The 25000-nt window shown below is 36.7% G+C and overlaps 1 protein-coding gene across 2 annotated transcripts in view; it reads right to left on the bottom strand.

Annotated features, from left to right (window-relative positions):
- LOC136853137 (scoloptoxin SSD14-like) overlaps positions 1-25000 on the bottom strand; it is a 342771-nt gene that overhangs the window by 161202 nt on the left and 156569 nt on the right. Inside the window, exon 2 of one of the 2 annotated variants that reach the window (XM_067128438.1) lies at positions 11688-11797. In XM_067128438.1, the coding sequence (XP_066984539.1) occupies positions 11688-11772 (85 nt within the window). In that variant the 5' untranslated portion in view covers positions 11773-11797. Of the gene's footprint in view, positions 1-11687; positions 11823-25000 lie in introns of both variants that reach the window. The other variant, XM_067128439.1, reaches the window with a different exon arrangement.

Genomic DNA, 25000 nt, shown 5'->3' with positions numbered 1-25000 from the left:
ATTTTGATGACTTTTCTTTTCACTTCCTGGAGAGAGTCTCTCCTCTTATCTTGCAGTTTTAACACAGCAAACAACTCTTCACACATTCCCCTACGATCTCAACTGCCAAGCTTCGAAATTCTCTTCCTGCTGCTACTTTTCTAAAATCTTATTGACTTACATTCTTTTCAAGCAAAGTCGTTGCTTCTTACTTTTTTTACAGCCAGTTCCGTTGGCCTCCGTATTTTAGAAATTTCATAGCTGTTTGGGTGAGTGTAATAAATCCAAATGACGAGGCCAAAGAGTGTCAGTGAAGTTGTGCCTGTTCTACTCCTTTATTCAAAAAGTTTGAGATTTATGCCTTGGTGATTTTTATTATAAATTTGATTCATTATTACCATGATTTAAGCTTGGATAAAGTTATTTTCTAACTTATTATTCTCTTAAATGCATGCTGCATCATTCCTTGATTTAATTTAATGTTCGATTTATTTCCTGCTGATCGTCTTTTTAACTTACGAAAATATGTACACCCGTCTTATTAATCTCTTAAATGTATGCTACATAATTCCCTGGTTTAATCTAATGTTAGGTCTATATCCTGCTTATCGTCTTTTTAAGTTAGGGTAATATGTACATCTGTCTTATTATTGGTTTAAATGTACAATCACTCAAAAAAGTTTTGCAACATACTTCAAAACTTTTCGGAAACAGCTTATAATAGCGACATCTGGCGCTATTTGGCAACTCAGTTGTAAGTGCATGAAACAACTGAGCACTAGTGGTGGGTCCGAGAAATTACCTGCAGTTTCCCTTAAACAGGGCTTTTTTGATATTGCTTACTGTTGTCATATTTTACTTAATTAAAGGATGTTACTATAACACTTCAGAGGTCATCGCAGTTCTTATGTTTTAATTTTTTTCATCTCCAACTGCCATCACTATCGTTGTTTTATCTCCTTCATATGTGTGAACTTTGTAAACATAGGCCTACGACTGTTACAAGTTAAACTATTAGTCTTATTAACATCAACAAATACGACTTTTGTAAAGATTTACTTCACATTATTATTAATTAAATTTCTGAATGACTAATCCTATGTATATTGTGAACCAGTGAAACTTAATATAAAATATACTGAACTAGACTAACAGATTTCACGTCTATTTTTGTAATACATAGAATATAAATTATACACAATACACATACATACATACATACATATACATACATGCATACATTATGCTATATATATATATATAGTATATATATATAATACACAAATATATATATATATATATATATATATATATATATATATATATATATATATATATATATATATATATATATATATTTTTCTTTTGAGTAATTTATATATATATATATAATGCCGTTATCATGTGTAATTTCTCATTTCTTTCATTGCTACTTAGGCCTATCATTTTGATGCCTCTTATGAAGTTAACTGAATATATATACGCCTATTTTTGTATTTCTTATTATCTAAGTTTCTAAAGAATTAAAATTAGCTAGAAGTTCGACATTAATTTAATTAATGCTAAATGCCAGTATGCAAGCAGTGAAGGAGACTACCATGTTCATCAGTGGAGAATGTCTCCTCCTCATCGCAAAAGATGACTCGTACAGAAATCACCGGCCACTGGATTTATATTGTAACGCAAACCCTAGCATCTATTCTTTGTTTCGCTGATATGAAGTGTTTCTTGGCAGGAGTATAATGAAATAATATCTTGGTCTCATGTAGCCTGTTACGGATGGTTTGAGCAGCAACTTGAAGGGAGAGTGTAATGTTCTCTTTATAGCAACATCGGTTGTCAGGGGAGTTAGGTATATAAGAAGGTTTCAGTGATCATCCGATGATGATCCTTAACAAAAAAATGGAGTTTACAATGAATTTATCATGTTTCACGTTCTCTCTGTTGTTGTATCCCTCTATACATGGTTGTTTTATTTACGCTAAGCTGCCAAATATCTACGATAGAAACATTAGTCTTATCAAGCGAATGATTGTGGTGCGGATGAGTCTCTTGCCCAACTTACCGGTGCAAGTGACGTGACAGTTTAGTTTAACTTTCCTGCCCGAATGTGGAGTCACACGATAACATACGACGTTATGAGATTGTTTGTTTTTGTTTCTGACAACGATAATGGTTGAATTCTTTCTTTATTTATTTATATATAAATTTCATTGATGATTATTCAATATTATTTTATTAGTTCAATAAGCTTTTATCTGGATTCGAAATATAGTTTCTTCTTTGACTCTTTTGCCCAATCATCTGAAGTGAAATTTTTCAAAATGTTTCATCATTTTTCGTAATATGAATTTTTCACTCAACATTCTTCTTTATATTGTTAACCATATGATTAATAACCAAAATCGAATAAGAAAATTATATTTCCTTGTTAATATCAAAAGAAAAAATTACTGTTAGGTGAACAAAAACTTCTGGAACATGTTGCAAAACATTTTTGAGTGACTGTACACTGCATCATTCCCGGATTTAAACTAATGCTAAATTTATTTCTTGATTATCGTCTTTTTAAGTAACAATAATATGTACATCTGTCTTATTATTGGTTTAAATGTATACTGCATCATTCCCGGATCTAAACTAATGCTAAATTTATTTCTTGATTATCGTCTTTTTAAGTAATAATATGTACAGTCACTCAAAAATGTTTTGCAACATGTTCCAGAAGTTTTCGTTCACCTAACAGTAATTTGTTCTTTTGATATTTACAAGAAATGTAATTTTCTTATTCGATTTTATTATTAATCATACGGTTAACAATATAAAAAGAATGGTGAGTGAAAAAACATTCATATTACGAAAAATGACGAAACATTTTGAAAAATTTCACTTCAGATGATTGGGCAAAAGAGTCAAAGAAGAAACTATATTTCGAATCCAGATAAAAGCTTATTGACCAATAAAATAATATTGAATAACCATCAATGAAATTATATATATATAAAGAAAGAAAGAATTCAACCATTATCGTTGTCAAAAACAAAAAAGAAAAAATCTCATAACGTCGTATGCTATCGTGTGACTCCACATTCGGGCAGGAAAAGTTTAAACTGTCTCGTCACTAAGCCGGACCACAATCATTATCTTGCATAAGACTAATGTTTCTATCGTAGATATTGCTCGGCAGCTCAGCGTAAATAAAACAACCATGTGTAGAGGGATACACCAACAGAGAGAACGAGGAAACATGATAAATTCATTGTAAAAACTGGAGGACAACCTCATTGTTGCACTACTGTTAAGTATCATCATCGGATGATCACTGAAGGAGCTCCGCCTAACTCCCCTGACTACCGATGTTGCTATAAAGAGAGAACATTACGCTCCCCTTCAAGTTGCTGCTCAAACCATCCGTAACAGGCTGCATGAGACCAAGATATTATTTCATCATACTCATCCTGCCAAGAAACACTTCATATCAAAACGAAACACAAAATTAATAGAGGCTAGGGTTTGCGTTATAATATAATCCAGTGGCCGATGATTTCTGTACGAGTCATCTTTTTTTGCGACGAGGAGACATTCTCCACTGATGAGCATGGTAGTCTTCTTCACTGCTGGCATTTAGCATTAGCTAAATTAATGTTGAACTTCTAGCTAATTTTAATTCTTTAGAAACTTAGGTAATAAGAAATACAAAAATAGGCGTTATATGTTATCAGTTAACTTCAAAAGAGGCATCAAAATGATAGGCCTAAGTAGCAATGAAAGAAATGAGAAATTACACATGATAACAGTTTATATATATATATATATATATATATATATATATATATATATATATATACATATACATATATATATATATATATATATATATATATATATATGTGTGTGTGTGTGTGTGTTTGTGTGTGTATGTATGTATGTATGTATGTATGTATGTATGTATGTATGTATGTATGTATGTATGTATGTGTGTCGTATGTGCAATTATATTCTATGTATTACAAAATAGACGTGAGATCTGTTAGTCTAGTTCAGTATATTTTATATTAAGTTTCACTAGTTCAACAGGGTATAGGATTAGTCATTCAAAAATTTAATTAATAATAATGTGAAGCAAATCTTTACAAAAGTCAATATTTGTTGATGTTTAAAGACTAACAGTTCAACTTGTAACAGTCGTAGGCCTATGTCTACAAAGTTCACACATATTGAAGGAGATAAAACAACGATAGTGATGGCAGTTGGAGATGAAAATATTAAAACATAAGAACTGCGATGACCTCTGAAGTATTATAGTAACATCCTTTAATTAAGTAAAATATGACAACAGTAAGCAGTATCAGAAAAAGCCCTGCTTATCATTGCCAGGTAATTTCTCGGACCCACCACTAGTGTTCAGCTGTTTCACGCGCTTACAACTGAGTTGCCAAAAGCGCCAGATGTCGCTCTTATAAGCTGTTGTCCGAAAAGTTTGAAGTATGTTGCAAAACTTTTTTGAGTGATTGTACATCTGTCTTATTATTAAGTCTGTACTGCATCATTCCCTGGTTTAATCTAATGTTAGGTTTATTTCCTCCCTGAGGATGTCGTGCAATTGGAACTTCAGAAGTTCAGGGGACGATGCAATGCATTACTACCCCAACACAATTCCCCTCGTATTTTAACAGTTTACTTACATTTTTATTTGTTTAGTCCTTGATATATTTATTTGTTAATTTATATGTTTTTCTAATAACTGATATATTTCTGTATTTACCATTACCTTCTGTTACTTCTTCCGAAAGAACACCATATTCTTTGGAAGCTTGAATTTCAAGTCAATGGCCCCTGTGGGCTTCTTCGATTTGAATATGTTTTATCTCCTAAATAATAATAATAATAATAATAATAATAATAATAATAATAATAATTGACGATAATATGTACCCGTACATCCGTCTTATTCTCTTAAATGTTTGTTGCACAAATTAAGGGTCTAAGTTACGACGACTGACCATCTTTCGTTGTACGGCTATTGCTGCATTGTTTACTTCTCGGAAACAGTCTATGAGCAATACCAAAATTGGTATCAGCAGAGAATTCGGTAAAGAGTTTGCTGCTTTAATTAACAGGGAATAACTGAGAATTTTCTCTTTTGATTAATTTACTAATATCATAAACCTCCTCTTGAAAAAGTCTTGATTCCGTCTGAAGCTTTTAATATTTGTCAATCTGTTAATTGCACATTGCGCTTTACCTTACCGAGTCATTGAAAAACTATTTTTCTTTACAATAAGCTTAATGTTTTAAAAATCATAATGACTCCAGGATAAAGAATTGAGAAAAATTAACTTCTGGAATTGAAACAAAGTCTGATATTGTATAGGCCATCAACTGTAAATGTCCAAAAGGTTAGGTAAAACCTGTATGATAAATAGTTCAAGAGCCAGGAAACATTTATTTACCCGAACAAGTGCAAAAAGTTTGAGGATATATTTTGTTTCTACATGACCAGTCTCACAAAAGCGAGTCTCACAAAATTTCAGTGGTGGGCGTGTCTGTTATGACGTCATCAACATGGCCCCCCAGGAGCACATGACTCGACCCCATTGCATTGACCATAGCTCCTCTTCTAATCAACCTAGACAAATGGGATTTTTTTTCAAAATGTTCCCAATAAAAGTTAGAATCTTTTTTGTTTCAATACATATTTACGTATCCGTAACACTTTTTCTGGAAATTGTACTCAACATAAAAAAAATGGCTTTAACTGGTGACAAGTATAAAGTTTAACGTGAATTTACTCGAAAACCAAAAGAATCATGAAAAAATGGACGGGTACAAAAACGTTGCCTCTTTTCATGAGGATTCAGAAGATGTATATCATAAGAAGGTTTAGGTGAGCGGCATTGGGCAAAAAGATTAAATTTTCGTTCCAGTCAAGGTATCGAGGTAGTGAAGTCGCGCCTCCAATAGGTAGGTTATACTGTGTGGCGCTTCACGTCCGAATACCGAAATGCTTAATTGATAAGCCAATCTATAATATGAAGATTCATTTAGGGTCTTAGAAATCGAACTCAATCAGTAATATAATCCTCCAATCCCTAATAAGGGTAATTAGCTTTTATAAATGTGGTTTACTTTTTTCCGCTCCGTCTAATTTGCTTTTAATGTCCTCGTGTATTGGGCATCCATACAGGGCTTTGGAAACTAAGTTCAAACCACAAGATAATCCCCCAACCCCTTGTGGGGGCGGGGACCCCTAATACTTAGTTTTATAAATGCGGTCTATGAGGAAATTATAACTGCTTGATCCCTCTTAACTTCCTTTTAGTGTAGCTTATGTCTTTTCGTTTTTTTCATGCTACACTGGATTCTCATTAGTGCCTATGATGTCGATATCAGTTGTTGAGAATAAAATGCAAAATTTGTGTTCATTATATATATTAGAGAAATAATACATACACATAAAGCACGATACATCTTATTTCAAGATGGAAAACAGATTGCAGTGAATAGAAACATAATAAGAAAAATAACATCTTTCAATCTTAAGACCTCCATCATAACTGCGATAAGTCAAACGAGACATTATGAAAAAGCATCGCTATGAAAGTACAGTGTAATACTTCATATCTTCCTCATAATTTTCTTCAGAACTACTGTCACCAAAATAAATGTCACTTTCTTCATCGTTGCTGTCAGAGTCCTCTTCAGTGACAGGTTCTAGATTATCCGGTACAGTTGGACCATCATACCATTGTATGTGAAATCTATCATTTTCTAGATACCTTCCACCCATGTTCAGTGGGATCAAAACCATCATGTGGTTTCTGACACAATGCTCTCTTCCACAGCCATGAAACTGCATTGCCTCCTTTAATTTCTTGCAACAAAGAAGGTTTAGAGGGAGGCAGCATTGTTAGATCAATACCTTTAACTTTTGAAGAGTTGTTAGACTGGCACTCAAGTGTAGTTTTTTCATGAACAAACCGTACCTCACATCAGTTACTGAGGAATACCTCGCTTGACCATACATTGCACCTACATATTTCTCCCGTCCAGCAACTTGTTCAGCATTTAGCGATAGCGATTCTCCAGCTGACTCAGTATTCTTTGATATTCAGGATTCTTCCGTATAATTTCAAAAGGTTTGACCTCACCCTTTCTTGCAAATGCTGCTGGAAAGTCGGACCCTGTAAAGGCATGGTAGCTAGGCAAAGCCTCTATCAAATCACGGTCTAGATCCTTTGCAATGCATGTGACGTTGATCATCCGTCGGCTGTTATTTGAAGATACGCCACAATCAAGCCAGATCTGAGCTTTGGGGAAGATTTTCTGATGGTAGAATAATAGTACCATTACACCAGTGTCATTTGCTCTTACCAGGATACTTCTGTTATGGTCATTACCACCTGATAATTGGTGAATATGCCGCAGTATCCTTGTGTCCGCCTCTTGATGATGGCAAGGAAAGTCAAGTGTTTCTGATACTTCTACATTGTCAGCTTTGCAAATGTATTTATAGCTTTTAGTTTCTACTCCAATCTAGAGAATTTTCTCTCCAAGAAGAGCAGCATTCTCTGATTTTTCCACTCTTTGCACAGAAAAGGCACCAGAAATATTTTAAACTGTTCATTTCTAAATGCGTCTGATGGTTTTGGGGGGTTTTCTGGTCCTTTCCTGTTACCTTAATGTCACCAGTTGGCACAATTGACCGCCGTTCACGTTCACAGTCTTTTATAGTGTGGTAACCATATGTATCAAAACAGTATATATATTTCCTTAGAGGTTGTACAGCAAACGACGATCTCCAGTAATTTTTGTCCAAGAGCTTCGGATGTTTCTGGCATCTTCAAAGTCTGCAACAAGAACATGCCATCATAAATGGTCACGTCTGTGCGTGCTAGATCTCCATTCACATCTTTCTCCACGGTTATGAGTTGGTGCTTCTCTAACATGTGCATTACAGCAGCTTACTTGTGTCTCTTTTATTTATAATTCCACCAATTTGTGCATGGGCAAATGGCACCGGGGTGAGAGGAGATTCCATGACTTTCATTATGTTATAATTTTGAGCAGCCTCCATATGAATGACTTCCAAAGGCATCTAAAGTGTAGTTGGCGACTTCCGACTTTTTTTCTTTCCTGCTCGTGTTACTTGATATCATGGAAGACGCACAATTGTTTACCAAATTCCGTGGTATAGGCTTTTCAATATTCTTAGGGTATATAAGGCTTGAAATGTTTTAACAGCATATCCCCCTTTAGAAGAAAAGGAAAGAATATCCATTGTTACTTTCTCATTATTGCTTGACCAGATGAAGTATTGCTAAGAGGTGTCTGAGGACCTACTGTAGATAGATCCTCAAAAGGATTTGAATCTGCAGCTTTAGTGACTCCACTGCGTTCAAGCAAATTACTAAATTACTTAATATCTCACTGAAACAATGATTAACTTTTGATAAGTCGTTGCCTGTTTATCAATACACATATATACACTGCAGTGTGTGTGTCTGGATATTGTATATATATATATATATATATATATATATATATATATATATATATTATATATATATATATATATACACTGATGAGTGTATAATATATAGGCAATGATTATATATATATATATATAATATATATATATATATATATATATATATATATATATATATATATATATATATATTATATATATATATATATATATATATATATATATATATATATATATATATATATATATATATATATATATATATATATATGTATTTATATGGGTTTATGGTATTTTTACAGGCCAGCAACAGAAACTTATATATAATTTGCCTTGGAGTTCTGACTTATAAAGGTAAATTGTAAAAACAAAGAAAAAGGGGTGATGTTAGGAGCTGAAGACTCTACCTCATAAGGAAATGTTATGTAAACACTTGGGATAAATATAAGAACTATATTCACAAAAGAAAGCATTAGAAGGGAAAATGGGTAAGTAAATTGTTAGAGGGCTTGCAACACCTGAAGATCCTTCTACTGGAGTCTTGACTAAGGGCAAGGCACAGTCCAAGATGAGTTCACTGCGAATAGGTCCCTCTATATAACACAGGATATGACTTGAGTCTGCACTGAGGGTGCCAAGGGCTCGAGGAATGAATGACCACTTTACACTTGAACACAGGACACTGGAAATGGCACTGGATAAACTGGCACAAGGATAGAGGTGAAATACTGGCACTCCGGTAACCTTCTCTAGGGCAAACTGTCGTGACTGAAAAGTCTTTACTAGCACTTTACCTCAGGGGAAGCGGGTCTCTAGCGAAGGATGACGAGGGACGATCACACTGACGATGCACATGGTCCCTCAAGGATGACTGTCGTCTGGAGTTGAACAGGTAGGAATGAATGGTCTCTCAGCAAATGTATCACTCTCCTGCATGTATGGCTAACGGCCTCCCCTACAACTAAGACTGCTGCCGTACGTCTACTGCTCACGTGACTAACTGCTCACTGCCTACTGCCCCTTAGATCTCCTGTCTGTCCCTTTTAAGGCTCCGGCCGGGTGTCGGTGCCATGTGCACTTCTGCCTTTAACTGAGGCCGTGTGCAAACGATGTGTCATTTGCCAGGTGGTCAGCGATCGGTTGCCTCTTCCCCGGTGTCCTGCAGAAAAAAGACAATTCAGGCAGCTTAATTTGCCTTTAGAAAGGTTGTTTTAAGCAGCTTAGTTGGGCTAAGCTGCTCAGGGAGCGGCATTCAGTCTCCTATCTTTGCCCTTTTTTATCGGTGTCATCTCAATATCTGTTCCAGGTAAAAAGAAGGACAGATCAAAATGTTGATAACTTTGCTCTGATATCTAACCAAAATCGGCCATGTGGCGGCGACTCATTCTCAATAAACAAAAGGCAAATTAAATCGAGATAGATTATATATATATATATATATATATATATATATATATATATATATATATATATATATATATATATATATATATAAATATATATATATATAAAATAATATATATATAATATATATATATATATATATATATATATATATATATATATATATATATATATATATATATATATATATATATATATATAATATATATATATATATATATTTATATATATATATATATATATATATATTTATTTATATATATATGCTATATATATTTATATATATATATATATATATATATAATATATATATATATATATATATATATATATATATATACACCAGAAGAAAAATGAAAACCGAGATTTACCCAGCAGAAAAAAAAGTAAAAAAATAAAAGGCAAAACAAAGTTTGGAAAACATGTGAATCAATGTTATATGGAAGGTTCTTACACGTAAAAATAAAGACGGAAAGAATTGTGGACATTTGTACTCTGTCGAGAAGTGTGCTCCTTTCCTTATGAATAGAAGAATGAGGTACAAGAGAACAGAACGAGTTTTATATACACTGGCAACGAAGACTTTAAAAGCAAATTAGACGAGCGGGAAAAAAAGTAAACCACACTTTTTTATGACTGAGCAAAATTTCCAGAAAAAGTGTTAAGGATACGTAAATATGTATTTAAACAAAAAAGATTCTAACTTTTATTGGGAACATTTTGAAAAAAAAAAATCCCGTTTGTATAGGTAATTACAAGAGAAGCTATGGTCAATGGAATGGGGTCGGCCATTTGCGCCTGGCGGCCATGTTGATGACGTCATAACAGACACGCCCACTACTGAAATTTTGTAAGACTCGCTTTTCTGGGACTCTTTGGTCATGCAGAAACAAAATATATTCACAAACCTTTTGCACTCCTCTGGTAAATAAATCCTGCCCTGGTTCTTGGACTCGGGCCTGAGCCCTGTTAGGGAGTTCCCATCATTTCCAAAAATCGGCGTTAAATGGCGAGCAGCGGAATCTGTAATCTGACACTCCTCAGTGCTGTAGAAAGTGTTTCTCCGAATCTCTTTCTCACGAAAAAAATAGAGCAATATATATCACTATTGTCTGTCTCTCCCTGTCTCAGAAGTAGTCAGTGATGTACAGGAAAATAGCCCTCAACAACATACTCCATAACAGCCACTGATGAAAATTTTCTCCTAGTCGTAGGCAGGCATTTACTGACGTCAGTATAATCTTTAGTAAAACTCTCTTGCTATGAAGATAGCAGTATTCACAAGTATTTTCTCTGATGTAAAGTTTCGTTCTCTCTCTCTCTCTCTCTCTCTCTCTCTCTCTCTCTCTCTCTCTCTCTCTCTCTCTCTCTAAGACAGAACGTGGCGTACAAAAACAGTCTTATGCGCCAAATGTTTTCTTGTTCTCCAGGAGTGATAACAAAAAAAGACGTCCTTATAATTCCAGACCTTCATGGTCTTAGTTTAAAAGGTAAATGGACTATAAATAGGCACTAAATAATAATGAAACTGTTATTGAAATGTAATTGTTAGGCCCAAATTTTTCCTGCAATTTCAAGCGTAAAGAGGTGACGTATGTTCTTCAATTGCCATGTTTGAATTTATAATTTATGTTTATTACCTTTTGTTTTTGGAAGGAAACTCGATCTGAAAACAAACATTACAAATCGACTGCCTGAAAATAATGGAACTAAGTTATTTCAGCTGGCCAGCCATATTCACAATAAAATGTATATTAGTAGGAAGTTAACAAGTTAGTAAATAATGTATATATGAAAGAAAAACTGCGCTTACCAACGACAATTCCTGTAGCAAGGGCAAGAATGCAGGCGGTAAGAACCACTCCCAGTATTACCAGCGGATTCCGAGTCACGATCATCCTGAAACTAGGAACAAAAAAACTTCTTATTCAAAATAACGACTGAATTTCTAGAGTTAATGTATAGAAGTATCATATACACTCAAATGAACATTAAAGTCTACTGTGACGGGAGGTGCATTACTTGAGGTTCTTTGCAGCGTCCCGTCTGCCCCTAGCTGCACCCCCTTTACATTCCTTTTAATGTACCTACCCCGTTCATACCTTCTTTCTTCCATCTTCCTTTCCACCCTCTCCTAACACTTGGTTCATAGTGCAACTGCAAGTTTTTCGCCTGTTGCTCCTTTCAAGCCATTTTACTGTCAATTTCCATTTCAGCGCTGAATGACCTCATAGGTCCCAGCGCTTGGCCTTTGGTCTAAATTCTGTATTCTATTCTTATATTCTGACAGGCGGTACTTAACTGATCTTAATGAGAAGTCTTTTATCATATATGACGGACCGATTCCTTACAATATATTTCGCTGATCCTCATCACTGCATCGAAAATATATCGGCATTCGTAAATGGATCAACGTTTTTCCTCTCTCTATCTAATTTTCTGCAAGGCATTTCTTTACTGCTAATTTTCTTAAAAGCAAGTTGGCTAAAAATGTTAATCTTTCACTCCCTTAAGCAGAAAATGGTATTGTTGAAGTAATTTTCCCATTTCGTTGTGACATTTAAATAAAAGGAATAGAAAAGGATATTGGGACATTCAGTTGATGAGAGAAGGATAAAGGGAAGCGATAACAACAGCCTTTCGTCTAAGGCATTAGTGCTAATCTGCACGCACTAACGCTACAAAAGTAAGGTGTGCTGAATTATGTATCGCCATGGCTCAATTCAGGCAACTGCCCAAGAGTCCAAAATACAAACTATAAATAAACTTATGCAGAATTATAAACACACTTATGCAGAAGCGACAAATCTCTAATAGTATAAAACAGTTTATGACAATAAAAACACATTAAGTACTATTAATACAATACTAATCCTCACCATCACGCGTTGGAATCCTCGCCACAGAGAAAACCCAGGTTAGTCCCAACTGTCCCAACCTGTTGTAACCTGACCCTCTCTCCCCCAACACACACACACACACACACATACACACACACACACACACATACACAAACATATCAATAAGGTAACAAGAATTTGATCACGCCCTCACCTTCTGTAAATATCTGATGAACCAATTAAGAAATCCTCCATCTTACCTTTGACCCCCTCCCTCTCTTCCCTATCCCCCTTCTCCCTCCCCTCCTTTAACCTTCTCTCTCCTTTTCATCCACTTCCCCCTCCTCCCTCTCTGACCCTAACCCTCGAAACAACTTTTATTAAAAGATTTTCTGATACCTATATATTTTCATCTGTCGTCGATTGTGAAATATCCAATTAGGGATTTACCTACAATGACCATTAACCATACAAAGGGGGTAATCATCTTTCAAAGGATCTGTCTCTGTGTTGATTAATTACTCTTATACGAGCGCTGAACCGGTGATATGGAGTAAAAAACAAAACAAAAAAATGCGATTTTACGCGCATCATGAGACTCAAATCTGCGTTCACCAAGTTCTTTTTCTCTGAATCTCAGTGGTGACTAATTACGAACCCAAATGGAATGTGTGTTACCCCAATTTTAACTTCTATAGGTGAATGAGCGAAAGATGCTTGGTATCCTTTAGTTCATGGGGGGACAACATATCAACTGTCACCCTCACTTTTTTCCTCGAAGTTTTATATAACAGATGCTGGAAATGAGGCTGTTAATAATATAAAATATATACTCAACACAAACAAGTATAAAATATTAAAATAATAATGAAATAGATTATGTGATTTTTCATTAGGTTTGTCGGCAAAATCTTCTGCAGGGATTTTGCCAACATAACATTGCCATCTAGTCATTTTAATATATCAGTAGAAATTGTAATCGTACGTGCCAACTACGCATCGAGTCGGGCTGACATGGAAGTATGTGATGGTTCTGGATTGTAAAGTGCTGTAATTATTTTGCTTGTAACGTGTTCTTTATTTCGGAAAAGTGTATGGTAGGTTGCATCTTCAACTGAAGATGCAACCTACCATACAGGAGTTTTGCACGTGAGAAACTTAGTTGTAGAAAGATCCTTGTGAATCTGGAATTTTGGAACATTCCGGAAGTGGGTGTATATAAGCTGCTGCAGAGCAGCTTGTGCCCACTCTTCTCCTAGATACCAAGCGAGCCAGAAGCTCCGTAGGTAGACTCTAAAACTTGAAATCCAGTTCATTTTCATTGGTCTCAATAGAGGCCATCCCTTGTTTTGCGTGGACATGTACCATATCCAGTGATAAAGTTGTATGTGCTCACTAGTTTAAGTCCTAATACAAGTAAGTTTGTTAGAGTTTAGACAAATTTTAGTGTCTTTAGTAAGTGACCAACACGCAGTCCTGGGTTCATTCTTTGTGTTTGGAAGTACTTTCAGAATTTGTCATTGGCAGCAAAGCCTGCATTGTTAGATTTAAAGTAGAGCACTGGGTACCTCGGTGCAATTCTTTTTTCTGTGAGTTTGATTCGTGTATTTCTTGATGAACACGTGGTCATCAGTGTTTGTTAGCCCGACTATAGTCAGTGTTAAAGTAATATTCGTGTAAATTGATTGTATTTTTTGGTAATTAACGTAAATGTGAATAGCTCAGGTATATTTTGTATTGCCACAGTTTATTTTTGTAATAAAACTTGAAAATTCCCTTGTGTTTGTATAGCCACCACCTTATTGTGCTAGTTTAGTGTTGGTGTCTTTTTCAGAATTTGTATCGAGCCTAGAACATCAGGCAAGAGCCAGATTCACAGAGTTGCTGTCGAGAAAATTCTCTACAATTTTGGTCCTTTGACAGCGGATACAAAGCCACTGAGCCAGGACACACGTGGTTAGGCTAGGCCATTTTGGGTGGCATTAATAGGGCATTCACAACTGCCTCCTCTCCTACCGGTAATGGAAGGAGTGGTTGTGGAGATCTTAAGAAAACCAGGTGGCCTCACCACACACTTTGAAAACGAAGAATTCTGGACGTGCAATTATGATTTCATTGTGTTATATGTGGGCGGAAATGATCTGGCGGTGCACGACCCAAAACCTATGTGGGACAGACTGACATTCTTGGCAGAGAGAATAAGGGCTTTGATACGAACACTGGTGGTTTGCAGTGCCGAGTTGAGACTATCCAGCTCTTAATTGCCTCAATATCACATCGGTAACTTACAACACACAAGTGTGGAATTTGAGCACCTGGATTCGCTGCTATTGTAGCAAACGAAAGAGCCATGGTGTTTCGCGTGTGTCAATAAATGCGAACGTATACCATTACGTTAAGGCTAGAGAAGGTGTGCACTTTAATGGGGATGTGCTAGGCATTTTTCTCAGCAGCTTAATGCACCTGATTAGGAGCGAACAGCGCACACTCCAAAGAGTGCAGTAAATTCCTTTGCAAAGATTCAATCGAGTAACGTAGAGTAACCTTTTAGTAATTGATTAAACTAGTAGCGAAATGGTAGCTAAGGTAACAGCTCTGACAACTCTCCTTTCTCATTACCTGAAAGAAGCCAACCGAGAACTACAACAGACTCAACTGGTAGAGACATATCGGGATTTCATTAAAAAGATCGAACGAGATCATGACGAACTAACCGATATTTTAGGTCTGTGGTCAAGTTAGGTGGAGTCATTAAGGGAGATGTGTACAATGCACTCAGTGGTGCTGGAACTGCTAAAAGTGCCCTTCAGCCGAGAGTCTCGCAACTTTCCCAGACTTATCAACCCTCTCAAGATAAGTTAAAGGAGATTAAATTGCCTGTCTTTAAAGGGGATATGAGTGAATATGCAAAATTCAAACAGCTTTTTGATGTTTGTGCATAACTGTCTGGAGCTAAATCCGATCACCAAGTTCATACACCTGCTTAGCTTAGTGTACCAGGAGAAGAGCCACTTAGTCGTTGAGCATCACAGCGGAGAACTACAAAGTAACAATCCGTCTGCTAGATGAGTTATGCGGTAACTCACAACAGATGTTAACTCTGTTATTCAATCACCTAGGGGATTTGCTTATCCCTACCTTTGAGCATGAAAGCCTCAAGAAGTTTCATATTGGACTTGCTATTGTGCTGGAGCAAATTGACAAACTTAGCCCAATGTTAGGTGGGGAAGGGATAGTACTTAACTTAGTGAACAAGAGACTTGTTGCAGGGGGAGTCTATCCGCAAGTTGTCAGCTTTTTGTGTACGTCAGATTATTCGATAACCAAGTTGTATGGCGCTCTAGACTTTCACATTCATACTTTGAGTGACGTTATGATTATGATGACATCTTCCAACTCCTCAGGGCCTAAGACCAAAACAGCCATCAGCTGCTGATCACATCAAATCTTGTCCCTTTTGCAACAAATGGCATTCCACAAATGATTGTCACAAATTTGTTTGTGTAAACAACCGTAAGAGAGTCTTAATGCAAATTCAACGATGCTTCAATTGTCTTATGAAAGGATACATACGTGCAGTAGTAACCAAAGTTGCAAAACTTGTGGAGGACGTTATCATTTCTTCATTTGTTCTAGTAACATAAAATCTGGTCAAAACCTTAACGTAGCTTCAACTAGTAACATAGTTCCTAAATCTAAACTTGTGTCTAAAGCCACCACTCATAATCAGAGCCAGTCAAAAGAGAGCCCGAAGAGAAAACCTAAGGTAAACAATCAATGTAACACATCAGATGAGAAGCCGTCTGTTACTGCCAATCAACTGAATTCTACTAGAAGCGTGGATTTGCCACCTACTTTGCTGCCAGCTGCATCAGCTACTATTCATAACAGCAATAATAAGGAACATGTGACTGAAGTATTTTTCGACACCGGAAGCCAAAGGAGCTTTATTAGTAGTCATTTGGCCACTGAATTAGACCTTCCCATCTTCAAAAAAGTTTCATTGAATATTGCATCCTTTGCAACTGATGTGATAGAGGGAGAATTCAATTTAGTAGCATACCAGCTGAAAATAAGCCAGTGAGTCCTGAGGCTAGGGTTGTTAGTTCATGATAAAGTAAATATGCCCATTCACAACGCTGGGCTGTTGAATGTAAGAGAACATTTGCAACAGAAGGGTTACACACTAGCTGATCAGGAGGTTGAAAGTGGTACACTTAAGAATGTAGAGATCTTGATTGGAGTTGATTATTTCAATCATTTTGTGTATGGTTTAGGGAAATGTGATGCTATCAATTTATTTGTAATACCTAATGGGGTATCCCATTATGGGAGACTCCCAGGATGGGCTACACAGGGCGTTGACACGTCTGTTGTAAGAACACGTCGTGTGTGTAGAGTTCAAGAAACAGAGCATGACGTGGATAAGTGGTGGAGATTAGATACGCTGGGCATTCAGCCCAATGAGCAATTTACTGTTTCGCACTATGCCGCAATGCGACGTGTTGTAAGCAGCATTAAGCAAAGCTTGTAAGGTTATCAGGTCAGTCTGCCATTCCATGATTGTGAGAGGCCAACTACCAATTATAAACTTGCAATTGCTCACTTGAAATCGTTAGAAGCTCGTTTCAGTCGCGATCCTGTGTACCGTCAGCAATATTCCGATGAGATTTAAATGTATGTGCATAACAGGTTCATTAGTAAAGTGACAAGCCCAGTCATCGAGGGCTATTATATGCATCACTTTGGGGTAGTTAAGGAAAGCACAACTACACCAATATGAGTAGTGTTTAATGCTTCTTCAAAGCAAAGTGGTGGGCAGTCACTTAATGAGTGCCTGTATGCTGAGTGCCTGTATGCTGGCCCTAACTTAGTAGAAGAAACACACACTAACGATCCCACTACTAGGGCTGATGGCTTTGCTCATCAGGGCCAGACTAGCCAAGTATCTCAGTTAAACCGTTAAATTCAGTAAAGTAACAATCTGGGGAGATTAAGTGGCAATTGCATGTGTGGTTAGCAAGACTGAAAACAAAAGTCCTTTCAAAGCCAATAGGGCATGGGAGGTATCCTTTATCCTACAGGAGTGCAGATTCGAGTTGCAGTATGCCTCAACCAAGGAAAATCCAACCAATGTACTGTCCCATGGGGCAGACCTCAAATAATTGCATGAGAAATCCTTGTGAGCAACAGGCCCAGCCATGTTGCAAATCCCAGGACCCCTAACAGCAACTGATGACCCACGAGACAATGCATCTTCATCAGTAGTAATGTCTGCACTACAAGATCTGTAGAGGGAACTTCAGCCAGCACCTCCTGCTCCGTTTCTTCACTTTTAGGGAGAGTATTTCCAACATGTTTGTAAATTCATGAAGATTAGAGATGATCCATTAAGGGATCAAAACGCAGGTTGTTGATATTTTGTTAGAATCAATGGAACTTCTGGGGAAAAAATTTTTGTTCAGTGACCTTAGGTTTTGTGACGCCAGAGCATTTTTCGTGTAAATGCATTTAGCTTTTTGGTTTTAAGGGATGAGATTTGAACCACGTATAAAAACACATATGGACTTCTCGATGCAAAGCCGGGGATTTTTGATTTTTCAATTATTTTTCGAGATATGAATTTTTTTTTTTTTAATGAAATTTTCACGGAAAAATTACAGAAAAAAAATTGCCAAAAATCAGACTCAAAATATTAAAAATCCCCGGTTTTGTTTTAATCTTATGTTTCCCATATTTAAAATTTCATTTAGATTGGTCCAATACTAAGAGGAGATGCATTTAAAGAAAACTTATGTTTTGAGAAACGGGCCTTCAAAGTTTTAGTTACATAAAAAGTAAAAGGGACTAAAGACTCTTAAATTTATGGTTTTAATTTTTATTTTTGGGTATTCATAATGCAAAATGATTATAAATAAAATATTAATTGATTATTTATGTGCATCATAAATTTTAGGTTCCTGGTCCCCTGTTGATCTTGCAAGGTTTACTTTAGACAAGTTGCCTAGTGTCTCTAATCCATCCCTTGGGATCCTGGGAATTACTTTTACATTCACAATTAGGATTCGTGATTCAAGAATTCATCAAGTCTTGCTATTATGATTATTTTCAGAAAATATCAGCCTAGCTACTGCTTTTTTTTCTAAAATATCTTTGCCCTTTGGTAGTGACGAACAAATAAAAAGGCGTTTAGGGGTGGATGTGGTCTGGTCAGCAGAGATCGCTGCCTGCGCCGCTTGTGGGCACAACCTCCGCCGCATTCCTCATGGCACTAATTTCAGCTTCTCGCCTGGACTTTTCCACTTGGCCCTTCTAGTGTGAACTCTTGACCTTTTAGGCACGGTGAAAAACAAAAACACCGCAGAAAATACAGAGTTCAGATGACACGTGTCCCTTCTAGCTTGGAAGTTTATAGGCAACTCACCATGGTACGACGTGTGCGACATGGCTAGGAATAACTAAAAAGGTGAGTAGGATATTATTGACATTATACATTTCATTTCAAAGGAAGTTAATATATTGCAAAAACTATACCAGGTGTTTTAAGGGTATATAGTTATTGTTACATTTTAGGCCATAACTAGAGAAATACGGCAAATTTTAGCATAATATCCACATTCTTGAACCCTATAATTAGAATGTCAGCAAATCGAATTTTTTAAAGATTATTGGTTTTTTTTAGGCTGGCCGATCCCCTTAACAAAGCTATCTTAAGTAGAACAATCCCATCATTGGCCCACTGTGTAGATATTTAGAACGGAGAGGCTTCATGAAATGCCTATTTGGCAAGACAATTAAATTTGGTTTTAATCAGTAACTGATATATCCTCATATCGATTGAAAACTAGTAATGCCAAACATATTCATAACATAAAAACTAAACTGTGGCATCAATACAGTTATTTAAATTTTCAGACAAGAGTCTGTTTAAGAAAATAGTAGTCTTAGAGTATAAGAGGATGCTCAGAGCTAATGTCACAACCTCCTCAGCCCCAGCTACCAAGCCCTGTGACTCTGATGACACCGTTTCACCATGTAGGACTTGAACCAATCCAGTTAACATCCAGGAGGATCCTGATGTGACTCAGTCCTGTATTTGAGAGAAAGAGGAATACACTCCTGAATAGATTTGCCATCACGGCATCCCATCTGTTAGATACTCAATAATGCAACCTTCAAGACTGCAAGCAACTTGGCGGATGTTTGAAGAAAGAGAAATCACTGGAACTGACTCACGCTCGCCTTGGAAAGGGCGGATGTTTGAATGACAGTCTCACTCAATAGAGCCTTGTTTAATGAGGAACAGGCAAGAACACTAGTTGAAGAGGCAGAATGTGTCGTCAACAACCATCCTCTTACTTATTGTGGTGATGTCTGCAAGGATGAAGTCCTCAGTCCGTCACATCTCCCATGAGGTATGACTATCCATTTGCTGCCTGCTGCAGCACCGAACAAGGTATGCTTGATACTTTCACCACAAAGATTACATTGGGGCACCGAGTATCTACAGGCCCTACGCCAACGTCATGATTTAGGCCCTGGTATGCCGACTCCACTCAGAAACGTTGACTTCGTCTTAGTAAAAAAGATCGACAGACGTTGTAAAGTCTAGCCTCTCGGAAGAATTATACAACTCTACCGTGGAGAGGATGATGTCGTTCACTCAGCAAAGGTTTTGTGTGAAGGTGAAGAATGTCTCATGGTGATCGAACACATTATCATGTTAGAGGTGAATGACTAACATGAAGACAGTACCTGTGATGTCGTGTCAAATGAACTGATTAACGAGGACGAACTCGTAAGTGTTGAATGAAGTATTGATCGTACTATGAATGATAGTGAACATGTAGTGGTCAATATTGATAATCACAAACTAATTGATCATGAATCAGAGACAGTGGGTGAAGAAAGTACCCATCAACAGAATGAAGTAAATGTTGACAGAGTTAGGGGTAGACCCAAAAGGAAAATAGCTCTAGCCCAACGTGAGAAAATGAAATATTGGCTCCAAGAAGGCAACTATAAGGTCCAGGGACCATTATAGTTAGATAATTTGATAGTTTTGCGTGCTACCGAGAGACGAGCACCGTTGTGCCATTGTTTACATTTCATTGTTTTTTGTATTGTATGACTATAAGGCATAGAATAGTGTCCAACATCCTGCTTATAGTGCAAGGGCGTATATAAGCTGCTGCAGAGCAACTTGTGCCCATTCTTCTCCTAGATACCAAGCGAGCCAGAGGCTCTGCAGGTAGGCTCTAAAACTTGAAAGCTGGTTGATGGCCGAATCTCAATAGAACTTGTGAGTCCTGCACCATCATTTTCATCGGTCCTAATCGAGGCCATCCTTTGTTTTGCGTGGACATGTATTATGTCCAGTGATAAAGTTGTATATGCTCACTAGTTTAAGTCCTAATATGGGTAAGTTTGTTAAAGAGTAATTTTTAGTGCCTTAGTAAGCGACCAACATGCAGTCCAGGATTTATTCTTTGTGTTTGGAAGTACATTCAGAATTTGGCATTGGTATCAAAGCCCACATTGTTAGATTTAAAGTAGAGCACTGAGTACCTCGGTGCAATTCTCTTTTCTGGGAGTTTGATTTGTGTATTTATCAATGACCATGTGGTTATCAGTGTTTGTTAGCCCGGCCATAGTCAGTGTTAAAGTAATGTTCATGCAAATTGATTATGTTTTTTGGTAATTAACGTAAATGTAAATAGCTCAGGTTTATTTTTGTATTGCCATAGTTTATTTTTGTAATAAAACTTGAAAATGCCCTTGTGTTTGTAGAGCTGCCATCTGTTTGTGCTAGTTCAGTGTCGGTGTCATTTTTAGACTTTGTATCAAGTGCAGAACATCAGGCAAGAGCCAGATTCACTGACTTGCTGTTGAGAAAATTCTCAACAAGGTTCGTGGTCAGATTAATTGTTCATTTAAGTTTTGACTGATTAATCCCATTGTTTACATAGGAAGTCGGCAAACGCCAACACTTGCAACAGCTTCCTGTGAGTCTATTATTATTTTTCCTACATCTAAGCCTTTGATTTTCCTATTAGACATTATTTTTCTACAAATATATTATGTTTTAAAGTTACAACTAGTAAAGTGGTAGACCTCGGTGGTTAACTCATGGACCTTCAGTAAAGTCTGCTTTGGATAACCATAAACTAGCTCTGGAGGCCCTTCAAAAAGCAGCTAATGACTTTGGTTCATCTACAGCAGCACGACCCAGTGGTATTCATAAATGATTGTTAACAGGAAAGTGTGTCATTGGGCTCTTTGCTTATCTCTCTGCCTGTTCTACAGGTCCTAGAAAATCTTAATAAGGCTCTTCAAAGTTCAAAAGTCACAGTTAATTAAATGCTTGCTGCTGTCAAAGCAACTGCAGAAAATCTCAAATCCCTTCGTATAGAAGACAAGTTTAAGGAAATTTTTGAAGTTCCACAGGAGAAAATTGAGGAGTGTGAACTGGAGCCAGTGATTCTCCCTCACAAGCGCAAGATTCCAGAGGCTTGATGATGGTTCTCAGGAGTATACTCCCAGTTGTGCAGAGGAGTATTACAGAGTAGAATCCTTCAAAGTTATTGACAGTGCCTTAGAGTATTTAAATAAGTATTTCACTTCATCTGATCTCACAATATACCGTGACTTAAGTGAAATGCTCTTAACTGGGCCATTCAAAGAGGAGTCAGCCAAGGAATATCCAGAACTTTCTGATTCTTTAAAGCAAGAAATTAATTTCTTCCACAATCAGCTGAATGGTACATCTGTTGTGGACTACTGAAAGGCATTTGCAAATATGCTGCTGGAAGTTCGAAGAATATTCCCATAGGTTGAGCGCTTGCCGAGACTTCTTTTGGCCTCTCCAGAAAGTTCATGTGAGGCTGAATGGTCATTCAGTGCACTTAGGCGCATGAAAACTTGGCTGTGTTCCACCATAACCCAAAAACGGCTTAACCATCTTGTGATCTGCCATGTTCACCAAGAACAACTTGCTGCACTTGACCCTCAAGACATAGCTAATTTGTAAAAAAAAAAAAAAAAAAAAAAAAAAAAAAAAAGTGCCAGATACACGAGAAAATATTTTTGGCAATATTTAATGCATCTATATTGTTTGGCTGTATCCAGAGGTAAGCACTTTCTTTATCAATTGCAAAAATGCTTGAATCCTCGAAGGGGTGCCCACAAATGAATTGCCTGCATGCATCTCTATCCTCCACCACTACTTCTCTTCTCATCCTACTATGTTATTGTTTGCAAAATTTTCATTTCATACATGCAACAATCAATTCATTCAGTATTGTCCCCTTCTATACTTTCTCTTGCTTTTCCACTACTGTAGTACTGTCGCAAGTAGTAAATTCTCATTCTTTTGCTACCATCCCTAACCTTAGATGTTTAAACCCACATTGGAGTAAAAGGCTGTTATTGTTACAGGACATCATTATTTTAGACTCTCAGTGGAGTCCTATGAATCCTATAATATACTGCACCATAAAATAATGTTTATTTTTATCCTTATTACTTATACTGAAAAAGTTTGTAACATTAAATACTGATCTAGTCTCTACAGAGTTAAGTAGAAATGTATATTGATGATGTCACAGAAGACTTGTGCCGTATTTTAGCCAATCTGTAAATCGTGAACTTACAAACTTGTTGACTGACTAATATTGATAAATCAGTCGATTATATTAAACGTATAATTTTCAGAAGGCCCCATGCCCCCCCGGGCCCCGTCCTTTTAGAGACCAGATGACGCCCTGGTCAACAAGTGCCATCTTGCGCGTGTTTCGACAGACGAAGGCAGGAGCTTGAGGGGAGGTGTTTGGTACTGTATGGGCGTCAACATAATAGAACGTGAACTTCTCTCTCTCCTCTTCTTCTTCTTCTTCCTGTCTCCCCCTCTCTATCTTTTTCTCTCTTCTTCTTCTCTTTCTCTCTCTCCTAACCCTTGAAACAGTCTACAATATATTCGATTCGTAATTAGCTTTATGCATGTAAATTTTTTCTATGTACTTACAAACGCAATCAAGATGTATAATTTTTCCGTGTCTTTTTTTTATTTGATTTTATTCCTGTGCGATATCTTTCTTAATATTCACAATACTTATATTTAACTTGTTCTTTACACCCATTCGCCTTTTTTTTTTTAAGTTCTTTCACTTCGTTGATATAGTTTTTTTTTTTTTTTTTTTTTATCTGTTTCACTCTGACTTCTTTACCTCATCCCTCTTATTTTAAGTTTTCCCGCTCAACTTTTTAACCATGAGTTCGACAGAAAATGTGGCCCGTACCGATGAAAACGCTGCTGGCAGGAAGAGGTTGCAAAGCGCTTAAAACCTCTTTCGCAAATGTTACACGAAGAAGACCATGTAGCCGATAGGCTACTTTTTCAGCTCCAACGGGAAATTCAGAATGATGCCTTGAATAAAGAAAGAAGGAAAGAAAGAAAGAGAGAAGGGAAGAAAGAAAGATAGAAAGAACGAAAGAGAGAACAAAAGAAAGAAAGAAAGAGAGAAGGAAAGAAGGAAGGGACGAAAGAAAGAGAGAACAAAAGAAAGAAAGAGAAGGAAGGAAATAAAGTGAGAAAGAAAGAAACGAGGAAACAAAGGAAAACGAAAGAATTAAAGGAAGAATCAAAAAAAAAAAAAAAAAGGCAGGCTATATACATTGATATTAACCAAAACTCCTCAACATCGCGTCGCGGGCGCCACAACTGAAATTCCAATGCTCATCTTTGCTTTTAATGTGCCGTTTCAGATTTCACTCGCGTAGCCATCGGAGATGTTATTGAAATTTGCAGTATATAGATAATGACTTTAAGAAAAATGTATAGAGAAAAACTCTGTGAAATTGTAATCTCGATATTTTTCTCCAACCAGAAACTACGCGAGATTTAGAGAAAATAGATAAATGGGTCATTAATCAAGGATGACACGTCTCAAGTCCTTTTCCATTATCTCAAGGTGCGGAGATTGTGTTCTGCTCACTTTTTTCCCTCAAACTAGATGTTTCCTCTGCGAATGCTCCGGTCATCAATTAAGCAGGGGGAGGAAGAAGAGTTATAAGCGCAGGAAAGATACTCACGAAGAACGTCCATCTCCCCATGACAATATCTTAGCATTGTAAACCCCAACATTTTTATATGGAAACCGATAAATCTACTGAAGCTGAGCTCCTGTAAATTTAAGGCGCGCTTTTTACGGAGTTGAATAAAACCATTTTTCTTAACGATAGTTTGTAAAAGTACCCACATATAAAACTTTATTATTAATTTCATCAC

This window comes from Macrobrachium rosenbergii, chromosome 26 (assembly GCF_040412425.1).
Source record: "Macrobrachium rosenbergii isolate ZJJX-2024 chromosome 26, ASM4041242v1, whole genome shotgun sequence".
Lineage (NCBI taxonomy): Eukaryota > Metazoa > Arthropoda > Malacostraca > Decapoda > Palaemonidae > Macrobrachium > Macrobrachium rosenbergii.
This window is presented reverse-complemented; position numbering and strand designations above follow the sequence as displayed.